This window comes from Trematosphaeria pertusa (genome assembly GCF_010094035.1).
Source record: "Trematosphaeria pertusa strain CBS 122368 unplaced genomic scaffold BU26scaffold_3, whole genome shotgun sequence".
Taxonomy (NCBI): Eukaryota; Fungi; Ascomycota; class Dothideomycetes; order Pleosporales; family Trematosphaeriaceae; genus Trematosphaeria; species Trematosphaeria pertusa.
In genome coordinates this window covers 2,598,603-2,623,164 of record NW_022987214.1, presented here as the reverse complement: position 1 = coordinate 2,623,164, position 24,562 = coordinate 2,598,603, and the positions used below count along the sequence as shown (strand labels likewise).

The window sequence follows — 24,562 nt, the reverse complement described above, 5'->3', positions numbered from 1 at the left end:
ATCACGCTCTGAGATCCTTTCACATGGGATGCGAGCACACAAGGGCGAGACATTTACCTAGGTAGGGAAAAGCATCAGCCGCTCGGTGAGTGAATGTTTCTAGCATCAGGTGTTCGCGCGACTAGCGCACACCCGCACCTTCACCGCACCTTCACTAGTAGCGCGTACCTTCCCTCTCACCGCGCACTTTCCCTTGTAGTTTCCCTCTCACCGCGCAATTTCCCTCGCAATTTCCCTCTCACCGCGCAGTTTCCCTCGCAGCGCGCACCTGCCTTCGCAGCGCCCACTTTCCCTTGCAGTTTCCCTCTCACCGCGCAATTTCCCTCGCAATTTCCCTCTCACCGCGCACCTTCCCTCTCAGCGCATTACGTCACCCCATCAACATAACGCGCCGCCATACGAAGGTAAACCATCGACTTCGCCTAAACGTTCAAAAACCACTCTCCACACCACCACCACAACACTTCACAATGGCGAACCCCGCTAACCCATTTGTGTACAGACTCCCAGAGGAGATATTACTGAATACTGCTGAATTCCTGCACGACTCCCGACCCGCGCTTCGAAACCTGTGCTTAGTCTCGAGCAAGCTGCGGCCAGCCGCACAACAGGTTCTACACTCCAATGCGATTCTGCAAGTCTCGTGCGGCCGCCATCCAAATGTCAATGATGCCATTCGACTACTACGCACGCTTCTCGACCGCCCCGACCTTGCACCCAAAGTGAAAGCGCTCCGCTTCTCAACCGTACGAGAAGATGTCGACCAGCTCTACGCTGAGAAGGGCTTCGATCTGAGCGGCGTCCGCGAGGCGGCTCTGGCGAAACTCACCGAGCTCGGATATGGAAAGCCGCACCCGTGGTGGGCATCAGTTCGGAACTCGATTGAGTCAGCATATTGCGGCCTGCTCTTCTTACTCACCCCCAGACTCGAAGACCTTTGGTTCACCGTCAAAGACCATCACCGCCTTCCGTACACGCCCGACCCGATCTCCGCCTTCTTTGGCACATCTTGCCCTCCCAATGGGCCGGCGCTGGCAGTCGAGAGCATTAAGCGCCTCACCACCGCAGATCTGTCACTCTTCAGATTTGGAATGGATTTTGCGAATCTGACATCCTTGCATGTGAAGGATTTCCACATCGAATCCGTGCTTCGCCTGAATGGACCAAACAGCATAATAGGTGTGCCGAAGCTAAAGAACATATCCGTCGACACCTCGATCCAGTTTCTTGACAAGGAGCGCATGATAAACATGCGATCAGATTTCGGCAATATCTTTGCAGCTTTCGGGTGCACCGATCTGGACTCCCTCAAAATCATGCTGTGCTTCGACGCTCAGCATCACGATACCAAATTCGACGTCGCGTACTTCATGAGCCAGCTACACAGCGTATCATCTACTCTCGTGTCTCTTGACATTGACCTGGATTTCGTCCACGAGGACGTCCACGTGTGGGATTGGTTCCTTCGGAATTGCGAAAACCCTATCACGTCCTTCGCACAGTTCCCGGAGTTGCGTACCCTGAAGCTACCACAAGACTTTCTTTTCCGTAGACACCTAGGCGGTACTGGAATCACCCCTGAAGAGCTGCCACCCAAGCTCGGCACACTTAGGATAACCGCTCCTACCAGCGATGTGGAGGAATGGGGCCGTAACTTCCTCAACCGCGAGTTTCTGGAGGCCCCCCCGCTTTCCCTCACATTGCGTTGCAAGGACGGATTGAATCGCCCAGCCCAGTATTTCCTGGAGGATCCCGCAGAAGTCTGGTCTCGGCTGTTTTACGAACGCGACATCTATATGGCCGTACTGGATCTTGACAATGGCGTTACTGGGAGGCTGACGCAAGCGTATGCCGCGTACGCTACTCGCACAGATGTAGGGGAAGAGGAGGATGAAATTTCGAGCGATGAGGATTAGAGCGATACGCGCTCTGCTTCAACAACCCCCGACGAGATGCTCTTTTTCCAATTCATGGCATCTAGTCTCGAAAGAATATGTCAGCTACTAAGTCTCTCGGCGATTGAGCGGAGAGATGGCTGATCAGCTATGGTGCAGTGCGTCTATGTGTACATACACCTACGAGATCTCATTAGATCCTAATTCAAAACTTCACTGTACCAAAACCATTCCGTTATATTATGTCTATTGTATATCTGTCGCATCTCACGATGTGACCTTGATAATCTTCGCAATACTCGGAGTCCCAGCTGCGTTAATGGCGAACAGGAACCAATGCCCCGGCAGAGCCACACCCGGATCGCCAGGAATAGTAACGGTATAGCTAGTCCCACTCCCCGACGGCGTCAGCGGAATACGTCGCTGATCAGTGTCCACAGTATGCGTCGCAGTCCCAAACCGAACGAGCGAGAACTTCGACACAGCACCGCCAGTCGTGACGCTCAGCTGAGCACCCAGCTTCACCGACGACGCAACGCTACTTATGACCGGCCTCGTCCTCCGCGATCCATCGGCATTAAGCAGATACGGCGGCACAAAAATCTCAGCATCAAAGTGATTCGTCCCGCAGTCCCCACAAAGCCCGCCTCCGCCCTGGAAGACCGTCGCATCCGGCAACAGGATAGCAACTGAATGGTACGTCCTCGGATTCGCCATGGGATTTAACTGCGTCCACGTCTTCGTCTCCGGATCGAACAGCTCGGGCGTAAGTGCGGCCGTTGCATCCGTGAAGGGTTCGACCCACGACTGGCCACCCGTGACGAGCACGGTGCCATCAGGAAGCACCACGCCGTTCGCAAACCCCCGCTCGTACGCCATATTCGGCACCCTTTCCACTTGCGGATTCGTCTTCGGGTTCCCCAGCGTGATAACGTACGCATTCGACCGCGCCTGATCTGTCTGATAATTCGCCGCTCCGCCAGCGGTCAAGATCTTCCCAGCAAGCGCATCATACATAACCGCATTCCCGTTCATCGCATCGCCGTCATCGCCGCGGGTCCCAGCGCCAGTCACGCTCCCCGCGCCAACGGTGTCGTACCAGTTCATCGCCTTCGAAGGCCCGGCCTGGAACACGCTGCCGTTCCTCCAGCCAAACAGCCACGCGTGGTTGTCCGCGCGATACACGCCGCCCCTATCCATAGTAAGCATAGGCGACACAAGGGCGTTCTGAACCAGGGCCCAGGAATTGCCACTCGGGCTGTAAATCTCGCCGTTCTTGCCGCCCTCGCCGCCGCTCCAGGAGCCGCCGATGTTGAAGATGCGGCCGTCCGAGCAGGTAGCTGTGGACTGGTAGCCGCGCGCGACTTGCATGTCGGGGCCCGAGAGCCAGGCGTCGGACGCTGGGTCGTAGATGCTGGTTCGGGCGGCGTTGGAGCCGCCGGTTACGACGACGCGGCCGGCGAAGTCGAGGGATATGCCTGGGCAGAACATGTCGTGCTGGGTGTTTGTCACGGTGCGTTGGGTTACGTCGCCCGTGGTGGGGTCGAAGATGGCGGTCTGCGTGTACCCGTTTGAGCCGCCGAACTGGTCGCGCGCGAAGGAGGACCAGAGGAGGAGTTTGCCGCTCGGCAGCATGGCGGCTGCGACGGGCACGAGCGGGAAGTCTACTGTGTTGGTCCAGAGGCCTTTTCCGGACGCGGGCGGTGTGTAAGGCGCGGAGGTGGTGGCGAGGAGGTTGATTTCGCCTGCGCTGCTCCAGGGGCCGCGGTTCCCGGCTTCGGAGTAGGCGTTGAGGCGGAAGAAGCGCGCTGTCGAGGCGAAGGAAGCTGTTTTCTCGATGCCGTCGTCGGGCCAGATGCCCGCGGCGACTTGTGTCCATGCGGCGCTGTCGTTGCTGGCTTGGATGCTGTAGTTTCCGATGCGGCCGTTGGTTTGGGAGAGCCGCGGGAGGTAGCTGAGGACGCCTGTGGTGGTTTGAGCGCCGGCGTCGATTTGGAACCAGTGTGGCAGGGGAGATGCGGTGCCACTGTACTTGGTGTGCCAGAGCGTGCCGGCGACGCCGTCGATTGCGTTGCTTGCGGGGCTATTCTCCGACGAGGTTTCTTCGCTGTCGGCGCTGACGGTCCAGCTGGAGCGGGATAGGTAGGCAACTTCGTGGAAGACGTTTATTTCAGCGCAGGACGTCCACTGCTGGCCTGTGCCTTGGGCTTCCGAGAGCGCTGTGATGCGCACGTACCGCGCAGGCTTCGTAACGAAGGTCGTTTTCTTCGTTGTCACGTCGTTGAAATACGTTCCTATCGCGACTGGGGATCCCCAGTTTGATCCATCAGTGCTGGTTTCGATCCTATGCGCGCCGATATTTCCGTTCGCGACGCCGTCTTGTCGGGGCGTGTAGCTGATGGCGTGGATGTTATATGTGCTTTTCATGTCCACGATGATCCAGTTGGGCAGCGGGTCGTCCGAGGGCGTGTATTCGGAGTGCCAGAAGGAGTTCGCGTCGCCATCGATGGCCTTGGAGGGCTCATTGCCCGCGTGGAAGCTATCCGCAGTCGCAGTCCAGCCTTGTCGATTGATGGAGACGGATGCAGGGACGACTGCTCTGATTAGTGAAGCTGCTAGTAGAAAGCGGAGGAGCATGGCCATCCTGCGTCAAACGAGAGAAGTCACGATGGACAGCTGCAGCTCGCACTCCGATACGTACCTCGACGCGCATCTTATCATTCTTGCGCGAACGCGCACTGAATCCTGTCCACACACGACCGCAGCGCCAATCCCTATTACCCGTCTTGACGATATGCAAAAGGTATCGATTCCTGCACTGACGCCAGGATGCCTCGTGGGGGCTAATGCAGGTCAGCAATCTTAGCCGGGCGTCTGGAAACGGGATCGGCGGATCGCCGACCTTAACGGGCGCGGAGGTGGATTGGCAGGCTGCGATTGAGGGGCTGCTGACTTCGTATTGGTAAAATGATTGAAGGTGGCGCAGTCAGACGAGCCCCCAGAACTTTGGAGCGTGATTCGTCATTCGCGATTTGGCGAGAAGGGTGCGGCGGTTTCAGAAAGGAAGATCGAGGCGAACGCAGAGGAAGGATTTCGTGCGAGTAGGAAGGCGAATAGGGAGGAAGACTTCCATCTATATCCGTGTAGGAGACATGGATTGGACGCAGATCCTGTGAGTTATGCACTGCCTACACGCGTTCCTGCAGATACGCAACGCATGCTGTTCTGTCCTGGGGAAATGGGCGTAATCCTGACCCATAGGGATCCGCTGGGCAAGGGAAGACGTAAGTCTGATCTGTAAGACACCCTCCACTCACGACTCTCAATTGAGAGATAACTGGCCAACGAAATTACAAATGCTGCGGTCGGCTGGTTTTGGATTCCTCTCATCTGACCACAAGTAAGCGTACTGAACTCGAGGATCTTCTCCCTGGACTGTACCTGCATATGTAGGATGCAGATCCCGTCCTTGCACAGACCGAGGATGGACCTGAATATTTCAAGCTCAGATGCATGCGGCCGAACGCTCCTATTCCAAACCGAGTGATAGCCCAGGCTTCGCGGGCGAGCGTATCAAACCCCACCTTTCTTACTCCTCCCCCTCAGCAGCCCCTTACCCAAAAACAACACACTAATACCAAGTCCCAGCCCACTCAACCCAACAGCCAACCACAACGCCCCCCTCATCCCCCTCAGCTCATCCTCCTTCGACGTTTCCCCTCCCTTCAAATGCACCTCCACCGTCCCCGCAATGCCCACCCCAATACTAATACTATAATTCACCACAGTATTCACCAAACTCGCCCCCATGCCCTGATGTTCCTTGCGCACGGCATTGCTCAGAATGAGCGTGCCCGCTGGGAAACTCATATCCATGCCCCACGGGATGACCAGCGTGCAGACGAAGATTTGCGCCCAGTATGTCTGCGCGACCGGCGCGGTGGCAACGAGTATGTTGCCCGTGAGGAAGGCGAGCATGCTGAGGAACATTACCCAGTCGGGGCCGATACGGTGGATTACGCCGCCGGTTGTTATGGCGGCGAGGGCGCCGGAGATGGCGAGTGGGGAGGCTTGTGCGATGCTGAGGAGGGGGGAGAGCGAGCGTTGGGTTTGTAGGAATTGGATGAAGTAGTAGATCCAGATGCCTGGTTATTGTCAGTATGCACGCGATAATAGGGAGAAGGAGACGCGGATTGGGATGGGAAGGAAGGGGAGTGGGAGTGGGAGTGGGACGAACCAAATGCAGCCCATCCGCAAGCGACGCATCCAAGAACAAACGAAACGTCGCCACTTAGCGCATCGAATGGAATGAGCGGTTTCCGGGCGACTTTGATTTCGATCCAGAAGAATACCGAAAAGAGGAGCAGTCCGACGATCAAGAGCACGTAGATGTATCCCTTCTCCCATCCAAACCCAGGTGCCTGGTTCCAAGCGAAGTTAAACAGAATCATGGCGGTTATGCCAACCGTAGCACCCAGAAGATCAAGGTCGTGGAACTTACCCATCAAATCCTGCTTCTGGATCTCCGGCTTCACAGGGACAGAAGGTAGGATAAGAACGGAAAGCCCAGCCAGGACAAAGACAGCGACAGCGAAACTCCAAAAGAACCACGGCCACCAAAGCAGCGCCCAAAGGCTCGAGAAGACGCCTCCAACAACAGCCCCACCTATCCCAAAGAAGTCAGCCACTACTCTGCATCACGCCTAAGGGATACCGGATAGAAGACCCACCAGGCGCACAAGCCCCAAACAAGCTAAACACCATATTCTTCCTCCTCCCCTCCCGATACGTCACGCCCAACAACCCCAACGCATTCGGCAGCAAAACCGCCGGCCCCATCCCGGCCGCCACCCGCGCAAAAACAAACAGCACATCGCCCCTCCGCGCCCACACACTGCACCCGCCGACCGCCGTCCACACGCCCAGCCACACAAACCCTAGCACCAGCATCCTCTTGTACCCGAACACGTCGCCCAGCCGGCCCGAGAGCAGGATGAAGCTGCCGACCGTGAGCGAGTAGCCGGCGATGAGCCAGCTGAGGACGCCTGGGTTCGTGATGTGGAGGGTGTCGCCGATGGTGTGCAGGATGGCGAGGGTGCCGACGAGGCCCATTTGGGTTGTGAATTGCGCGGAGCAGAGGAGGGCGATGAAGAGGAATTCGCGCAGGGGAGACATGGTCTCGGCGATGGATTTTGTGCGCGCGAGTTCGACATCTTGAGTGCGGTCGTTAGGGTCGATGTCTGAGTGGGTTTTTTCGAGGTGTAGGGCGTTGGCGGTGGCGGAGTCGAAGTCATCGTCGCTGGACGACAGCGAGATGGATGGTTCGCGAGAGTCCTCCGCGGAGGGCATTGTAGCCTCGTCTTCTTTCTTCATCGTGTCGTCCATTTTCATCAAATGATGTGTTTGTAGAAAAGGGGTTGGCGCCGTATATACCTCCCACGCCCTTCCCACGCTCTTCGAAACCGTTCTAGCCCGCTTAACATTACGACGACAGCATTCCTACTCGCAGATTTGTGAGCGCGGAATTTTGCGCGAAGCTGCGAAGTCGGCGGGACGTCATTTGTAGTTCTGGGGTTAGGGCATTAGAAATGAAGGGGCTATACCGAGTTAGTACTGGCTCAAGATTAGCTGTGGGTCGGTTATGTCTCGGAGGAATCGGAGGAGTCGGAGAAGAGTCCGGATATAGCGCAGCATCTTTAAGGCCAGAAGGGTCTATAGTGAGCAACCAAGACGGGATTGAACGATCATTCTGTCTATCGCGATTCCTACTCTCATAAAGTCTCTATCGTCAAGGCAGTCTAAAATCAGCCACAAAGACAAACAAGAACAGAACCGAAATAGCGCACAAAACCACCGCCAACCATATATAACAGTCTGACGCCCCCCAGCCAACCAACACAGAAAATCATCCATATCTACTCCCCAACCTCCTTCACGAAAAACCACTCCACCAAATGCCCCACCGTCGGATGATTCCACGTCAGCGTCGGCGGCACCTTAACGCCCATCACCTGCTGCAGCTTCTGTCTCAACGCAACCGTCATAACGCTGTCGACGCCCAGATCCGCAATCGCAGCGCGGTCGTCAATCTCTTCGACGTCAAGATGCAATACCGCGCCAATACACTCTTTGATCTTCGTACCAAGCCAAACTTTGAGCTCAGGGCCGGAAGAGGGCTTAGATGACGACAGCTCAGGGGCGTCGATGGCCATAGTAGGATGAGAAGCGCGAGCGCGCCGCGGTGCGATCTCCGCAACAAGCGGATACGGGATCGGCTCATCAGCTTCGAGGACCCTTGCGCGCGTTACAACGGCATGGTCCGTATTGTAGGCCGACAGGTGCTCCCAGGCCTGGAACCCTTCCTCGCAGGTAATGTCCGTGATGCCCTTACTCGACAGCTCGATGGTCAGGAACTCCGAGTCGGCGGCGAGCCCCATGCCGCGCCACGCGGTCCACTGGAACGCGATCGCATTGTCTCCTTGCTCTCTGCGATGCGTGGCGAGCGCGTCGAGGAAGGCGTTAGCGGCGCCGTACGGGGACTGGCCTGATGTGCCGACGAGTTGTCCGATGGAGGAGAAGAGGATGAAGAAGTCGAGCGTTGTGGGAGGGAAGGCTTTGTGCAGGGCGAGTGCGCCTGCGACTTTGGGGCTGAAGACGCGGGAGAAGGATTCGGATGTGGTATCCCTGATGAGGCCGTCTTCGTTGACGCCAGCAGCATGGACGACGCCGAGGACTGGAGGGAGGTAGAGGCGTTCAAGGGCGGATGATAGTTGGTGATGTGCGTCTGGGGCCCCGATGTCGAGGGCGATGCTGTAGATGGTGGCGCCCTTGGCTTCAAGCTCCTGGATTTTGTCCACAACGACTTTCATCTGTCCGGTACCGTTCTGCCACTCGCTGCGCGGCGGGAGGTTGCGGCGCGAAGCAACAACGATGCGACGAGCGCCCTTCGCGACGAGGAAGTCGAGAACTTCGACGCCGAGATCGCCAAAACCGCCGGTAACCACGTACGTTCCGTGTGGTTTCGGCAGAAGCGTCTTCGCAGAGCCGGCGTCGTAGCGCTGGTTCTTTGCGAACGGTCTCATGCGACCAACGCGAGGCAAGCCGTCTTGCATGCGGATAACATCCTGCTCTTGCACATACTTGACAGCCAGCAGAGGGAAATGCGGGCCTTCATTATCGATCAGGCCACCCCAAAGCTCTGGATGCTCCTGCGCTGCGATGCGAGCGAAGCCGTAGAGCGGAGACTGAGCTAGGGCAGTAGGCGATGCGCCCTTGTAGACGTTATCAGTAACGATGAAGAGCTTAGGCGCAGCATGAAGAGTCGGGAGAATCTTCAAGATGCTGGCAGCCTCCCAGGTGAACGCATGTGCCTTCTCTGGAACTTCATCAAGGCTGTGGACGCTCTCGGGAACGTAAATCACGTTTGCGTTCTTCTGGCTGAGCAAGTTCAATACGACCGGCTGGTTGAAGTCTTGCACCGACGCAGCTTGCACTAGGGTTCGCGTAAGCGGCTTCAACTCGCTGGCGTAATTCTTCGAAAGCTCAGAATCGTTGCAAACGAGGAGAACATAGTCCAACGGTATAGGCTTCTCGGAGAAAGTAGGTGGGACCCAGGCGACCTGATGGACAAGCGCATCGACGCCCGTAGTCCTATCAGAAGCCGCTTCCACGTCGGAGAACCTCATAGACTGAAGCTTAGCCTGCAGTTCGCCTCGCTCGTTCAGCACGCTGATGTTAGCCGCCAAGCTCTTCGTGTCGTTCACCTCTTCGATGTAGAGGTATCCGACTTTTGGTGGAGCTTCGTTAGAGACGAACTGAACTTGGTCGATGCCGGAGACGATACGCATCTTGGGGCTGTTGAAGAAGACAGAGGAGCCGACTGAGGTCGCGGCATCGAGGAAAGGTGCCCACGACTGCGGATCCCAACTCATAGAGTCGTTCTCCGGATCCATGTCCATCTTGACGATCATCTCCTTGTCGTTGCCATAGTGCTCCAGAACCGCCCAGGGGTAGGCGATTCCAGAAACTCCGATCTTCTGGAGGAAATCCCAGGCGAAGCTGTTGGGCAGCAAGGTACCAATGCGCTTCTTGACCACTTCGATATCATACGTCTTCTGGAAATCTGACATATCTTGGATACTCCACTTGCAGGAGCTGTGGTCGATCCACGCGTGCTGCAAATCGCGAGAGATACCCTGCGATGACTTCAAACGCGAGGATAACTGAAGCAAGTCACCCTGTACCGCAACCTGAACTTCGCGCTGGTCCGCGGTCATGGGGGTAGGAATGCGGAGCTGCAAGCCGTCCAGAACTGTCGCACCGGTGGCATGGTGGAACGTGTTGCAGTAAACAGCAGCAGGGATGATCTCGGTTCCATCCAAAGGATGAATGAGCGGATAAGGTTTTGTCTTGTCATCGAGGGTCGTGGTGAAGATGCGAGTCTCCGACCCTGCGATATCGGTGCGTTGCCCCAAGAGCGTGTGTTTATCGACGTCATGTTGCTGTGCGGCGCCAATGGACCCAGTCTCGATCTCCTTCCAGTAAGGCTTCTGGACCCACGGAGTGTTGGGGACTGTGGTCGCCCAATGAGTGGTGCCGAGTTGAGTCTGAAATTTGACTGTAGCACCAAGCGTATGGAGCTGAGAAACTGCATGGAGAATGCTCTTCTCAGCGGGCGTGTCTCGCTTCATGATACCAATCGTAGCCGACTCGTCCACGCCAGCAGCGGCGAGAGTCTCATTGATAGAGTGCGTAACAATCGGATGCGTCGAAACCTCGAGGAAGATACGTAGTCCGTCCTCGATCGCCGCTTCCACCGCCTCATGAAGCTGCACAGGATAAACCATATTGTATGTCCAGTAGTCAATGTCGCGAAGGCTGTCGGTGCGAGGATTTGTGTTGGAGGTTGAGTAGATCGGAACCGTAGCTGGGCGAGGATCGAGAACTCTAGCAAGTGAGCGCGTCAACGGGGTCACGAGCTTCTCGAGCATAGGCGAGTGGAAAGGGATATCAGTCTTGACACGGAACGTCTTGACGCCTCGCTCGTCCAGGGCCGAGAGGTACTGTTCTAGCGGTGCCAGTTCGCCGCTGACTACGCAGGATGAAGGAGAAGAGTTGATGGCGGCAACGACGTCGCGTCGGCTGCCGAGCTCGCTAACCACCTGCGAGAAGGGGAGGTTGATGAGAGCCATCCCACCCTGCCCCTTAACCTGCGCATATAACTTGGCTCGTCGCGACACCACTAGGGCACCCTCTTCGGGAGTGAGGCAGCCCGCAGTTACGGAGGCAGCGATTTCGCCAACGGAGTGACCGATGATGGCTTGCGGCTCGACGCCCTTTGATCGGAGGACCTCAGCCAGGCCAACTTGAACGAGGTAGGTCAGGACCTGAACCCGGTCCGAACAGCCTAGCTCTCCGCGCTGGAGTGCCAAAAGCGCTGAGAAGCCTGCTTCCTTTTCGATGACCCAGTTCAAGGCGGAGATCGCTTGGTAGAAGACAGGGTTCTTCAGCAGCTCCTTGCCCATATCCGGCCACTGAGCGCCGTGCCCGGAAAACACCCACACAACGCCCTTCTTCACACTGCTTCCAAGGACCCGACTGCTGGCCACCCATTGGCCGGAAGTGCCATTGGCGAAGTCTCTGAGCGCTTTCACGGCTTCGTCGTGGCTGTTCACAGTGAAAGAGACTCTGTAGTCCTGTGCCGCGCGGCGCTGTGCAAGCGTGCTCGCAACAGCCTTTATGCTCTCCCTCTTGCCATCGCCAACGAGCCACTCGGCTAGAGCGGCGGCTTGACCAGCAAGTCTCTTCTCCTGGTGCGCAGAGAGAACAAGCGAAACCACACCGCTTATATCCTTATCGGCATCATCCTTCTTGGACGCTTGCGCAATGACGTACGCGGGAGGTGCTTGCTCGATGACAGCGTGCGATACGCTTCCGCCGTAACCGTAAGAGCAAACGGCAGCTCTGCGAAGGCTGGACGTCTGCGGCCACTCTGAAGACTCCCGCACGACCTTGAGTCCAGAGTTCTCCCAGTCCACCCGCGTGTTGAGCTTCGTGAGCAGTGTTTGAGGAGCAAGTTCGCCCTTCTGCACGGCTAGGACGGCCTTGACGAATCCAATCGCGCCAGCAGCAGCTTCAAGATGGCCTACGTTAGGCTTGATCGACCCGATTGCGCACGGAGCGTCGCGCGATCGTCCGACCCCATAGACGTTCGCGATGGCGCCGACCTCAGTTGGGTCACCGAGAGACGTCGACGTAGCGTGTGCTTCGACATAACCAATAGTAGACGGGTCAATGCTGCCACCTCGCAGCAAAGCCTGCCTGGCTACCATCTCCTGTGCCTTCGCGTTCGGTGCCATGATGCCATTTGTTTTACCGTCTTGTGCCGTGGCGCTTCCCTTCAGCACAGCCAGGATGTTGTCGTTGTCGGCGATGGCGCTTGAGAGCCTCTTGAGCACGACGATAGCACCTCCTTCGCCCCTTGCGTAGCCGTGCGCATCGTCGTCGAAGGAGAGGCAGACGCCGTCGGGGGAAAGGGCGCCGGCTTTGTCAAGCATATGCGTGAGACCGGGGGCGCAAAGGACATTCACGCCGCCGCACAAAGCAACGTTGGATTCTCCGGCTAAGATCGCTTGCCGACCGAGATGAATTGCAATGAGCGAAGATGCGCACGCGGCGTCGACGGCGGTGCTTGGTCCCATGAAGTCGAGATGATATGATATCCGATTCGGGATCCCATGGTACGCAGTGCCGATGCCCGACCAGGCCTCGACATTCGGGAGGTCTTCCATGATAAGCCGCGAGTAATCGTCAGAGTCCACGCCCATGAAGACGGCGGTATCAGAGCCAGCGAGCTTCTTGGGATCAATGCCCGCATGCTCGAGAGACTCCCACGCAAGCTCAAGAGCGAGTCGCTGGTGCGGGTCCATGAGCTCCGCTTCCTTTGGAGATATACCAAAGAACGCAGCGTCGAAGTTCTCCAGGTCGTTGATGAAGTAGCCCTTCGAGGTAGTCTTCTCGATGATCTTCGCGTTTCTCGGATCTCTTCGCAGCCACGGCTCCCATCGTTTCCTGGGAACTTCTCCGGAGGCATTCTTCTTCTCCATGAGAAACTTCCACAGCTTCTCGGGGGTGTTGTTCCCGCCGGCAGTCCGGCAGGACATGCCTACGATTGCTACATCCTGGGTATGAGTCTGAGATGCTGTCAGTCATAAGGAGTGCAGCGAAGAGCGTCTAAACTCACTAGGTTGGTAGGCGAATTGACCCACTCCAGGACCTCAAAAGCAGTCGACATGCTCGCAGGCGTCGGCGGGCACTGCTGGAACTCAAACTTGCCCATGATGAAGACGGAAATCGATAGCCAGACGGGATGAATTCTTCAATCTTATCTACACTCTGGTCATGAGCTGCTCTCTCCCCTGGAATGTACCCAAGGGTGAAACTTTATGCATGCTTCGTCTGAAAGCACCTCTCCTTCATGCTGGTTATGGCGTCTTCGCCAACGCAAGGTGGCGCTACGATCACACCGCAAGGTGGCGCTGTGATCACAACGAAGAAACAGTGCAGATGCACGTAAGGGCACTGGGCTAACATTGGCTGGGTTCTAGAAGAGGCATCGTGCATAGGCCCTCCCTTTACGAGTACGAGGCTCAGTGGCTGATCGGTATGCTAGCCTCCTGTGTCTCCACGCTGTCGGATCCTATCCTTTCGAGCTGATGAAGGGAAATGCGCTGACGATTTCCAGGATGATGGATGTGGACGTTACTGAATAGCAGATATTGGCGTTGGCGCCTTGAACAGTGCTGATACCATAAAGGAAAGTAGACGGCTGAAAGAACACATGGACAAACCGTGTCTCCCTTGCTTGAGGCAATTCATGTGAAGATGATGTAGAAGGGGTCTAGGTCAGTAGAACTAGCCAAGTGTGGCGCTCGTCGTTGGCTGTCATCGATCTGTCAAAAGCTTAGCCAAATACCAATGGGCCCCAGCGTCAATGCCTTTATCTGGTATTATCCTCAGAGTCGTATTCGAAGCCTCTTCGGGCAAGTCCCCGCTTTGTGCTCTATCCGCCGAGAAGGGCCAACATTTTGTTGCTTGTGCAAACTCTTTGTTCAAATAAAGTATCTCTTGGGCGAGATATGGCGATAAACACAGGACGGATGATACCGACACCAACGCGCCGAATAATTGGACGTCGTATTGTTCCGCGATGCAGGACCAGACGCCTGAGGGAGATGGCTCTCAGATTATTTCGCAAAGCAAAGACGGAATTGCCCATCCATGTCCTGGCCCAAGCAGACCGGCGCAACATGGGCCCCGGATAAAGAACTGCCGCGCCTTGAATACCCACGAACGACGTTCATGTCCACGTAAGAAAATTTCGTTGCTATTCAATGCGCCCCGGAATGAGGAAAGAAAATTGCGAGGAGAGTCCTGGTGCCGTTGCTTGAGTATAAGCGAGGAAGCGGCGCGGCCACCTTCGGTGTGGTCGTGATTGGCCCGCGGCAACGGTTCATGCTCGCAATGCTATGTAACAACCTCGATCCCGGTAGCATGGGTGCAGTATCTCATCAGAAGCCTGGCGGGGGATACGGTGAGGTCTATGATCGGCGAATCGTTGGTCGATTCGAGAAAAATAAAGTCATCCGGCGACCGGAGTTGAGCACCGCGCACTTCTCAAGTCCGCCGATCATACTGAGGAGAATAAAGAAGAAATGAAGTCTGAATGCTGTTCATGAATAATGTAGTAGTAGAAGTAGTAGTCGTCGTCGTGCGGCGACCGGCGTTCACTAGTCCGTAAACCTCAAGGCCCAACACATACCGTACCGCTTCTTTGGGCTGCGTGACAGCTCTATGTCGGCACATGAGAAGCTGCTAGGCTCTAGTTCCTGGTCGTCCAAAAGGTCACTACCGGTTTCCATTAGTCTAAAAGCCACGCCTGGGGGAATGGAATGGAAACATCCTCGCGTGGCACGCGTACGGCATGTGTTCCACACGTCTAGCGTCGGCGCTAGCGAAGATTAGGCGCCATCGTGTCACTCCAAAGACGAGGTCATACCTGTTCCCCAAAACAGGCTTTCCTCATCCGCCATCTGACCATGTCTGGTGCTCGTACGCGGGGCGCGTGAGGCACGTGGAGGTGGAACACGGCGGGGGTTGAAGCACCTCTTGTTTATCTTAACCGGACTGTGCCGTACAGCCGCATCTTCCAGATCGTCGCCAAATCGCAAAGCTACCATGGCGCTTAATAGTCTGAATTTCTGCGATATTGGCATACCCATTTTCGGGTTCTGTATCCGAGTCGTCAAGCAGGAGGACCAAACATTGCTGAGCTTCGCGGAGTCTACCGCCCACATGCTCGCCTTTTTTGATTTCGAAGACTCAGCTGTCCCCGAAAGCGACCTGCTGGTTGTCCTGCCTGAGCCATCCCAGCCGCAAAGCCATCAGTTCTCGGCAATTAGCTTCCAAACCCCCAAGGATAGAGCGCCATGCCGTCGCGCCAACATCCAGGTATGTCAGTTGCACATACTGTAGTTGTCCGTGCTTTGCGAAAAATTTTTCGAGTGTTGAAGGGGTGCCATATCTTATCAAGGCGACCGACAGATTGAAACTAATCAATCGCGGAAACACCACTGTGCCTAAAGCATCGAGGACTAGATCGTCGATTGTAGGTGCATCTTTTCGGATGGACAGCGACGTGAGCGACTCTCGTGGACCCGAAGTGAATGCAAAAAACGTGTCCAGCATCTGATGATCTGGCGTCGGTTAGCTTTGGAGTGGCAGCCAAAAGAGCGCAAGCATGGGGCTCACATAGCATAGAAGGGTGTGCGGCTACAAGATCAATTTCCTTCAAATCTTTGAACAAGGCCCTGTGATGCGGGGGCATATGGAATACGGTTTCGTGACAGCCGACCGTCGCGCTCGGCTTGTTGCCAGATTCATAAGGGCGGGTGAAGATGAATTTGTCGAGCCTTGTACCTGACAGAACGATTGCAGACATAACGATGGACGCCAGTCGAGTTGTTGAGCCTTCCAAGGTGGAGGATTTTGAGGACATAAATCGGGACTTGGCCGAGTTCTGTAATATTCTCGATAAGCGCGCCTAGGCGGGGTAGTAAAGAGGTAAGGCTAACGTACCCAAAGAATCGGCTGTATCTTGACAACCTTCAGGTTTTTCATGTTGCTCATGGCAGCCATCAGCAGGCCTACGCCTACGCCACGTTCCACATAAGTTCTTTCAGCGAATTCGTTCCTCAAGCCACCCCCCTTCCTGCCATGAGGAACCTCCCCAAACGGCTCCTCGTCAAGCGCAAAATGCAAGCACTGTACAGCTGACGCGAATTCCGCATTCTTCGATATCTGAACCAGAGCCTTGAGATGCGGCAGAACGAGATCAACCTCAAGCTCGCTAAACGCAGTGCTCAGGAACGCCTCCTATACCTTCTCCTTCAAGGCTCGACAGGTCAATCGCAAAGCGCACACATCGTACTTCCTTCGCCGTTCTCGTCTTAAATGTCCGTTTCGGAGCAGAACGGGCTTGTTGAGGTAGGACGCGATGTGCCAGATGAGCTCGACGGGCAATTCGGCAAGGCGAGATGTGGTAGGCCTACGACGTTTCGTGGCTGCTGAGGCGGGCTCCTGCACATCTCAATTAGCGACCGACCCTCTATGATGCAGCATCGTGCCTCACCTTACTGCTGCGTTGCTTCATAGTTGGGGGAGGAAAGGCTGTGGCTGCTGATGGGCTCAGCCCTGAGCAGCTGTCCTGAACCTCACGTCACCGGAGCAAGGCCTCGCGATAACGCTGCGCGCATTTGAGCTTTGAGCTCAGCAAGTATGCGCCTGTACCATAGTGTATGGTGGTGGTTGGTGATGAAGTCTGAAGGTCGGCGTGGCTTGAAGTTTCAGGGGTGGTCCGTTTCCACGAAGCTTCAGCCCATCGTGCACGGGCGTTTCGCGCAGTCACGTGAAGGTCTGCAGTTCGCGACATCATGTCTCTAGGAGTATTGGTCGTGCTCGTTAATGCTGATTCGAGAAGCAAATAGGGGATTGGACTAATTCACAAAGCATATCACGTAAGCCGGTCGTTCAAATATTACGTGCAGCCGCAAAGAGGATCTCAACTACCAGTACGCGATGGTCGTCGAGGCGTACTTAGCGCTGTTTGTTTCTAATTAGGACCGCTATTGATACTCTCTACCTATTACTTCGTGTTACTCATTACAGCATTACCGCCAAGACACCAAATAGTGTTGCCAATAAGGCGCTCCCAGCTGCACCCACGTTCCGCCCCAGCATCACTCCAGGAAGTTTCCCGCTGGCTGCACCGGTTTGTGATGCTGCTGGGCCTCCGCCAGTACCACTAGGCGTTGACGATGGCGTTGGAGTCGCTGTGCTAGTGCCAGACGGACTCGTCCCATTGCCCGTCCCATTCGCCAGCTCCGGAAACATGTAGCTCGTATTCGCATCAACCACAATCCAATTCTTGACAAGAGCACTCCCATTCTCCACGCTCTCCCACTGCTCGCTCGTGCACTGATCCTTATCTAGTACATAACATTGACTCCCATTCATCTTCACGCCCTCATTCTTGATCTCATACACATCGCTCGGCCCACCAGTCGAGTAGTCGGGATAATCGGTCGTGGAGATGTTGCCGGTTGCGATGTCGAAGTTGAACAGAGCGCGCATGAAGATCTTGTAAGCGGTTTCGGGCTGATAGGCGGGGATCTCGTGGCCGGCTTCGTAGACGCGGGTGAAGGAGAGGTTGCCGTACTGGCGCACTTGGCCGCCGATGTAGGAGTCATTGACGTAGACGGGGGCATAGCCGGCGGCGTGGAAATCTTCGGTGTTGCTGTAGTTTATGGCGAGCGAGAGGAGTTCGCCGCCGTACCAGTTGCATGCTGGAATCGTTCAGTGGACTCGTCGTTTCAGGAGTTGAAGACCTCTAGGATGAGCTTACCATAGTCTCGGTCGCCGTAGACTAGAGTGACTTTAATGCCTTCTTCGAGCAGGTACGCCAGATCCTCCTTCCACCCCGGACGCGGATAGTCACCAATGCCTCTAAAGGCCAGCGCAACGGCCGTATTCGATTGCGTCCAGTTCAGCGGCACACCAAGGCCCTGCTGCACATGTGGCTGATTTAGCCATCCCTCATACCATGGATGCGGGAACGATGCTGCTCCAGGTGCGGAGATGTCATAGTAGTTGAGGTCGGTATCAAAATATGGGTCACGAATATTCTCAGTGCAGAATGTTTCCGCCTCCTCACACACACTATTGACGGTGTCATTGAAGCCTTGGTTTGTCGGGTCGTAGGCAAGGCTCAGATTCCGACACGTTTCGATTTGCGTGAGGCAGCCACCTTCGCCGTAGAGATGGTCTAGTACTTCCTCGTAGCGCGACTCGTTGTATGCCTTGATGCCGTACGTGTTGTTGTAAGCCATCATGGGATAGGCCGGCCATTGAACATAGCGGTCGATGCACCCATTGATGATAAACAAGGTGTCCAGGTGAAGAATATGCGTCTGGCCTTGCTCATCCCACGTTCCGTTCAAGATCTTCTCGTTTTGTTCTTGGAAAAAAGCGGTATAAGCTGGACCGTAGCGCCCCCCGTAGCTCTCGGTGGCGATGGAGATGCGGTTGTCGTTGGGCTTATATCCAGGAAACTCTTGGAACCAGACCTGGGCAAAGTGCCAGAGTGCGCGCGCTGAATTCATCGTCCCTTGAGTGGTGAGGTTCCGGTTCTGGCTCCCGTATGTGCCCACATAGAAAGTATTGTTCTGTTCCGGGACGCCGTTGGAGAATTCTGCCACTTCGACGCCTTCCGAACCAGTGAGAGAAGACACAGTGACGTTGGTAAGCGTGTCGTATGAGAGGCCAACCTGCACAGGCTGGTCGAGGTAGAGCATATTAACTAAAGGCAATTAGCAACGAATCCTACGACCGAATTCAGAGTCCTCGCTATACCCTCATTGTTCCATGACCATTCACTCAAGTATGTGGAGTTGGAGTCGGAGTGCACGTAGCATGGCCCATTCTCTCGCATCAACCCAAGCATTGAGCTGCTTCCCGGGCCACCGTTCATCCATATCGAAAGCGGCGCATTCTCAGGATCCTTTCTCGACTCGAAGAACCAGAAGAAAGTATTGATCTCGTATGTTTGGTTTTGTACGCCAAGATCATCGAGAGAGCCGGCAGGTAGGTGGACGTAGCCTGAGTAGCTTCGGACGCCTTCCGTTGTCTCGCAAAGGTCGCTCTGTGGGATGAAGATCAGTATTTAGCAAACAACGTCTTTTAGGCATCACACACCTCTTTGTAGGATATACTGATACCTTCTTCAATGCGCGACTGAAGCACGGACACGCCGGTAGGAGTTGGAGGGAATTGGGCGGTCACAACCCCGCTCAGTGCGCCAATGGCCGCATACAACGAGAGACCTCGCGACAGCATCTTTGCAACCGCTCAATTGAAGCACTCCAAGGTCTTCTACAAGATTTCGCATGCTGCAGCGATACTGGAGCGGGTAAACCCACTCTTATGGGATTCCGAGTGTCCTCGGAAAAGCACGCCAGCGTCAGTCCCTCAGGCACATGGTGCGAACGTTGGATATCTCGTTACGGAGCTTCCTGGTTTAGCCATAGCGCAGACGCGCTGCAGGAACAGCTCGAGAGATAGCCATTGAATGACGTTGTGGCATGTCCTTCCACTACCGATAACGGCTGATATGGGGCGGGGAAGGTTGCATGGCCAAGATCGCCAAGAGAGGCGGGGGATGGGAAAATGCAGATTGTCCTGTGCCATGTTCACAGCGCTTGCTGTCGGCTTGATAGGCCCAGTGACTTCCGGAGGTTTGATTCGGGTCGGCTTGAGGCCGAAGAGAGACGTCTGTACGAGTCGCGCCCCATATGGACCTCCCCCCACAACCCTCTCAGCCCGCAACGGAGCTCGGCTTTGGTCAGAGGTCAGCCAGGCACTGGAGATGGATATCCTTCTTCATATTCCAGCCAGCGACGAGGTTAGTAAGTGTTCCTCAACCTCCACAGGGCAGAAGGCGCATTGTTCGAGGGGAGTCAGGAACAGGGATGACGTAGTTCCGCTCACTGAATTCGAAGTATCTTGCAAGACGCAATTCGATTAGACGAGGTTACCGTACGAAAGTTCCATTCGCATATTTCTTAAAGAAGTAACACAGTGCGATGAGTAAGATGGAACCACCAAACCTTTGGAGACCTGGCACCTGGCCAGGACAAGCGCGCTAGCTGTTTCGGGACTAGGCTCTTTTCCACCCGTGGACGCTCCAGCTCCAACTCGCCTGCACCTTCGTGCCGTGATCTCCACCATCACTGCACAACACACATCCCCAAAGTTCCTTCTTCATTGAACTGGCTCAGTATTGAGAACGAGCTGTCTCCAGTGATTAGTTGTTTCACAATCTGTCTTTCCATCAAAGCTCTATCATAATCGGACTCGGGACGAAACGCTGCTGCCTGGCGTGAGCGACACCTAACCTTAGGCTTCTCAGTCCCGCTCAGCAAAATTGCCCCTCGGTTTATTTTGAGTAGCTACACGAGCCCTAGGACTTCATTCTCAACAAGAATTGGCATCTCGACCGAGCAATGGGTCCTACGCTTCCCTCGTTGCCGACTGAAATCGTCAGCAAAATCTCCCAGCATCTCATCTCAGGACCAACGAACTCCTACGCGACCGATATGGACGCTCTTTACGGCCTACGCCTGACTTGCCGGGCTCTGAATTCGAAAACACTCTACGACTTCAGCAAAGCCGCTTTCTCAAGCCTAATCGTCGACTTCTTCCCAGCGAGCCTAGACCGACTTCATGCCATCAGCCAGCACCCCGACCTAGGCAAAGCCGTGAAGTGCCTGCACTTTGCGCATCATGCGGAACCGACAGTCTCCCTAGGAGAAGAAGAAGTCGACCCGGATGCTGTCCCCCTTGAAGCGAGGGTTCAGGGAATCTTAAGAGCTGGGCTCGGTCAGATATTCACGGGCCTTCCAAACTTGAGCGAGGTAGTGATTATTACACCGCTAGCGGCCATTTTCCGTCAGTGGCGCAGTGTTACGGCCCATCCGCCACACGTATCCGAGATGCGGAACGAAATCGAGGAGGCGAACGAAAGAGAACCCGCGGCAACCATCTTTACGGAGCAGTGGGCGCTCACAGCCAACTTTCTCCATCAGCTTGTCCTGGAGGCCGCGGACAAGGCGAACATAGAACTCCAAAGTCTTGAAGTTCGGGCTCCAGCCATCTACCCCACTACGAACCTCAATGCTCGCTTCGCACCAGCCTATGCGGTGTGTATTCATGCTCTCGACGCAAGACACAGCGCCTTAAATCACTTACGCCAGCTTCACCTATCACTCCCCACGGACGACGCACCTATTTGTGGCCAGCAATGCCCAATCCCCGAGGTTGGTCTAGTGCGAGCACTTCAACAAATGCCTCACCTGTCTGACCTGAGTTTAAACTTTGTAAAACTTTGTCGCGGGAACAGCTTCCGGAGCGCCAACATCATGCGCTCCCTTGCTACACTACACCTTCCCTGTCTTTCTCGATTCGGCCTCTCGCATGTAACTGCCGAGGGAGAAGCACTCACGGCATTCCTTCTCAACCACAAAGGTTCTCTTCGGCGACTCCTCCTGCAGTGCATCAAGTTTGCCTCTGCGGGGTCCTGGCGTTTACTACTGACGTCCCTGTTGATCAACCACATTCACAAACTGACAGAGCTATATGTGGAAGTTGCGTACGAAGGTGACAAGTATATCAGCGTTCCTTTGCGCGTATATAATAACGAACCAGGCCTCGCTGAGCGTTTGCGGGATTGCCTGATCGCTATCGGATAACGCCATAGTCGCTGGTCGCCTATGCCTGATTGTCCCGATCCCCGAGCCGATTTTTCTAGGGATTACAATTATCGGGCCAATGGGTCACGACCTGCTTCCAGCATCGGGTTTATGCATTTATCTTCGCATGCGCGAACTCGAACGTCACATCTCGACTACACACCGAGCAAGACCCAGCTCCTGTAAATTCCAGTCAGCGGCTGCTCATCTGTCACACTCACCGCAACTCAATGCAAACCCCCATCATTTCCGACATACTCGGTCGAAAGCTTCTGTTGTTGCCTCTTTTCAGCCCGCCGAAGCGATGCCATGTCTACCGCCACGGGAGGCTCTCATGTACTTAGTACTGGACGTAAATCAATTCCAACCGACCGACCAACCAACTAAGCTATGTCTCCCGCTGTCGCAAGTCACAAAAGACATTGAATGCGGGTATTCCAACTTGTTTCTGGCGCACCGGGCGAGCTAATAGCATGCGCATGATTCAGCCACTCGTCAACACGGGTAACGAGCAAGTTTAACATCGTCATCGTCAGACGCCACGAAGAGGAGTTCAAGCTCACCCAGAACGAGAACACCATTTTCTACCTCGGATGTCCTCGCATAAGTACTTTGAGCTATCCTAAAACACTAAATGCCGACCATTGTCGAATCCCTTGTCAAAGGAGTGGAAGAGGACAAGAGTTCGGAAAACACTCGCCGCACTTCAAATACGAACGCATGCCTTGCGGTGACAACAAACCCATCGCATCTCCAAAAATCTCTCCTCTCTACGTACTTCGCCGTTGTATCGTACCAATCGTATTGTACCAACAACCCCCGCAAATATTTGCTACGCGTCTGAATCGTGGAAACTAACATCGTCTTTTTACTCTAGGCCAATTACAATTACAACCCATACCCGTTCAAATTCGCCTTCAGGACACTGAGAGGAAAAATTCCGCGGAACATGCTGGTAATGAACGCAACATAGCAAGCACGGCCATCTGGGCATCTAATAGACATACCAGCGCCTATTCTGATTTAGGCGTCCACGCTCAACCTCCGTCGCCAGCGAGCCCAAAATTTTGAGTGCGCGGTTAAACCCAGTATTATACTTATCCTCCTCCACATACCCCCAGCACTCCTCACAGTCACAGCCACAGTCACACCCATAAAAATCGTCGTCAACGAAGTCCCCCTCACTATCAAACCCATAATACGGATCTCCGCCATAATGATCCTCGTCATAGAGATCTCTGCTTCGCGAGCCAAGCACCCTGCTGAAGATAACATCCCAGTCGGGCAGCACATTCTCCTCTCCCTCGATATACATCTCCTCTCCGCCACGGAACAGCCTCACGGTGCCTAGCTCATGATGGCCGTAGATGATCTCTAGACCACGGGATTCGAATGGCTTCATCAAGGGCAAGTGTTGGAAGAAATTCTTGCGCGCCTTATCGATGTTGATGTTGTGGAACTCCATGAATCGGAGCGTGGGACACATGCCCGGGTTGAGGGCCAGATCATCAAGAGCACCATTCGCGGATTGGTCGAGCGGAAAACGCGTCTTGTTGCCTGGAGCGGCGGCAATCGTGATGGCGCGGATCCTGCGGCAGCAGTGGATAATGGGGTAGAGTGGCTCAGTAAGTTTGGCGCAGTTGGAGAGACGGATGTGCTCGAGACCGGGGCAGGCTTTGACGAGCTTGAGGATTGCGGCGTCGGTGATGGGGAGGGTATTGAGGGATGAGCGGGAAGGGTCGCCGCAGTAGAAGGCCTTCAGTTGGGTGCGGAAGGCGGAGGGCGCATTGGAGATGGCTTCTATATGGGAGCTAGAGAGGCGTGGGTAAGTATATGCATTGGTTCATCACTCTAAGCGTAGGACCTACTTTTCGACCCTGAACTCCGGTCCAAACTCGACCTGCCATACACCCTCCTTAAGCTTCGCCGAATCCCAATCCTTCTCCGATCCGAACGGTAAGGCGTGCTCCGAAGTGAACAGCGGAGGCGAGTAATTCGGCTTAACCTTAGGTTGAGGCGCTTCCTTCGGCATCCTCCTAGGCGCCCGCACACTCTCTCTCATGTTCCCTCTCGCCGCCGGGGTGACCAACGCTCCATTTCCATCTCTGCCATCCATGTCGATACAAAGTTGGTCAATGTCTCTGGCTAGCTGCTCCTGTTGCCTCTCTCTGCTTCTTCTTGGGCGCGTTTCGCCTTCTCCGCCTTCTGCTTCTTTCTCTTCGCTGCTGGAGGTCTTCGTGGAGCCATCGTGGAAATGACACTGAATTGAGAGGAGTAAACAAAGAGTGACAGCTTACGGACGGAAAGCTGGACAGGATAGCAAGATAAAAGTTGACCAAAACAAAGTGACGTCGTCAGGGGAGGGGGAGGGCGGCCTAATCTAGCCGAAAAAGGTTAGCGTATATGGTGATCATGCACTCACGCGTCGAAACCGTGACGGGTCACTTTTCATCACTTTTCAGTCCTTGCGAGGACCCCCGATCTACCCTCTTGGCATACGTCGCGTGCTGGCACCATTAGCGATCGTGGTTCGAGTTCTCGATGCGTCAGCTCGCCGTGCGATTCAGATGGAGTTTTCCGGGCCGCGAAACGGCCCTTATGCAAGCCCCCGGCCTGGTCACAAAACGTGATCGCGACGGGCAGGGGAGCAGCACGAGCAACCGATAGCCAGGATGAGGGGATGCCGATCCATTGGTACCTGCGTGGGATGTTAAAGTTCGGCTTTCAAGCACGAGCACGAGCATGGCAGGAAACCGCACTATTTCCTCTCCTCCCAGCATGACTGGACAGCCTTTCGTATCACTA

The 24,562-nt window shown here is 55.2% G+C and overlaps 9 protein-coding genes across 9 annotated transcripts; 3 read left to right on the top strand and 6 right to left on the bottom strand.

Moving 5' to 3' along the window:
* Positions 1-470: 470 nt before the first annotated feature.
* BU26DRAFT_548127 (uncharacterized protein) lies at positions 471-1,916 on the top strand (the record flags this gene model as incomplete). The annotated part of the gene is made up of 1 exon (XM_033831921.1): positions 471-1,916. The coding sequence occupies one exon, from the start codon at positions 471-473 to the stop codon at positions 1,914-1,916; it is 1,446 nt and encodes a 481-aa protein (XP_033688729.1).
* Positions 1,917-2,162: 246 nt separating this feature from the next.
* Positions 2,163-7,411, bottom strand: BU26DRAFT_548126 (carbohydrate-binding module family 32; the record flags this gene model as incomplete). The annotated part of the gene is made up of 6 exons (XM_033831920.1): positions 6,626-7,411; positions 6,133-6,561; positions 5,480-6,040; positions 4,849-5,028; positions 4,597-4,738; positions 2,163-4,539 (listed from the first exon to the last, which is right to left on the bottom strand). The coding sequence occupies exons 1-6, from the start codon at positions 7,284-7,286 to the stop codon at positions 2,163-2,165; spliced, it is 4,350 nt and encodes a 1,449-aa protein (XP_033688728.1). The 5' UTR covers positions 7,287-7,411.
* A 399-nt stretch (positions 7,412-7,810) lies between these two features.
* BU26DRAFT_601789 (uncharacterized protein) lies at positions 7,811-13,233 on the bottom strand (the record flags this gene model as incomplete). Its single annotated transcript, XM_033835288.1, has 2 exons — positions 7,811-13,087; positions 13,138-13,233. The coding sequence occupies 2 exons, from the start codon at positions 13,231-13,233 to the stop codon at positions 7,811-7,813; spliced, it is 5,373 nt and encodes a 1,790-aa protein (XP_033688727.1).
* A 1,382-nt stretch (positions 13,234-14,615) lies between these two features.
* BU26DRAFT_228951 (uncharacterized protein) lies at positions 14,616-15,377 on the bottom strand. The gene is made up of 2 exons (XM_033820835.1): positions 14,953-15,377; positions 14,616-14,904 (listed from the first exon to the last, which is right to left on the bottom strand). The coding sequence occupies exons 1-2, from the start codon at positions 15,248-15,250 to the stop codon at positions 14,684-14,686; spliced, it is 519 nt and encodes a 172-aa protein (XP_033688726.1). The 5' UTR covers positions 15,251-15,377; the 3' UTR covers positions 14,616-14,683.
* Positions 15,018-16,378, bottom strand: BU26DRAFT_228965 (uncharacterized protein). Its single transcript, XM_033820836.1, has 3 exons — positions 16,032-16,378; positions 15,705-15,972; positions 15,018-15,649 (listed from the first exon to the last, which is right to left on the bottom strand). Exons 1-3 carry the CDS (start codon positions 16,089-16,091, stop codon positions 15,276-15,278), a joined length of 702 nt encoding a protein of 233 aa, XP_033688725.1. The 5' UTR covers positions 16,092-16,378; the 3' UTR covers positions 15,018-15,275.
* Positions 16,379-17,012: 634 nt separating this feature from the next.
* On the bottom strand, positions 17,013-19,580 carry BU26DRAFT_450718 (alpha/beta-hydrolase). The gene is made up of 4 exons (XM_033824751.1): positions 19,206-19,580; positions 18,864-19,152; positions 17,857-18,810; positions 17,013-17,797 (listed from the first exon to the last, which is right to left on the bottom strand). The coding sequence occupies exons 1-4, from the start codon at positions 19,344-19,346 to the stop codon at positions 17,115-17,117; spliced, it is 2,067 nt and encodes a 688-aa protein (XP_033688724.1). The 5' UTR covers positions 19,347-19,580; the 3' UTR covers positions 17,013-17,114.
* On the top strand, positions 19,463-20,298 carry BU26DRAFT_228935 (uncharacterized protein). Its single transcript, XM_033820834.1, has 2 exons — positions 19,463-19,911; positions 20,009-20,298. Exons 1-2 carry the CDS (start codon positions 19,579-19,581, stop codon positions 20,081-20,083), a joined length of 408 nt encoding a protein of 135 aa, XP_033688723.1. The 5' UTR covers positions 19,463-19,578; the 3' UTR covers positions 20,084-20,298.
* Positions 20,299-20,512: 214 nt separating this feature from the next.
* On the top strand, positions 20,513-21,369 carry BU26DRAFT_501861 (uncharacterized protein; the record flags this gene model as incomplete). Its single annotated transcript, XM_033826596.1, has 2 exons — positions 20,513-21,208; positions 21,241-21,369. The coding sequence occupies 2 exons, from the start codon at positions 20,513-20,515 to the stop codon at positions 21,367-21,369; spliced, it is 825 nt and encodes a 274-aa protein (XP_033688722.1).
* Positions 21,370-22,676: 1,307 nt separating this feature from the next.
* Positions 22,677-24,289, bottom strand: BU26DRAFT_228868 (uncharacterized protein). The gene is made up of 2 exons (XM_033820833.1): positions 23,626-24,289; positions 22,677-23,568 (listed from the first exon to the last, which is right to left on the bottom strand). The coding sequence occupies exons 1-2, from the start codon at positions 23,871-23,873 to the stop codon at positions 22,752-22,754; spliced, it is 1,065 nt and encodes a 354-aa protein (XP_033688721.1). The 5' UTR covers positions 23,874-24,289; the 3' UTR covers positions 22,677-22,751.
* Positions 24,290-24,562: the final 273 nt, after the last annotated feature.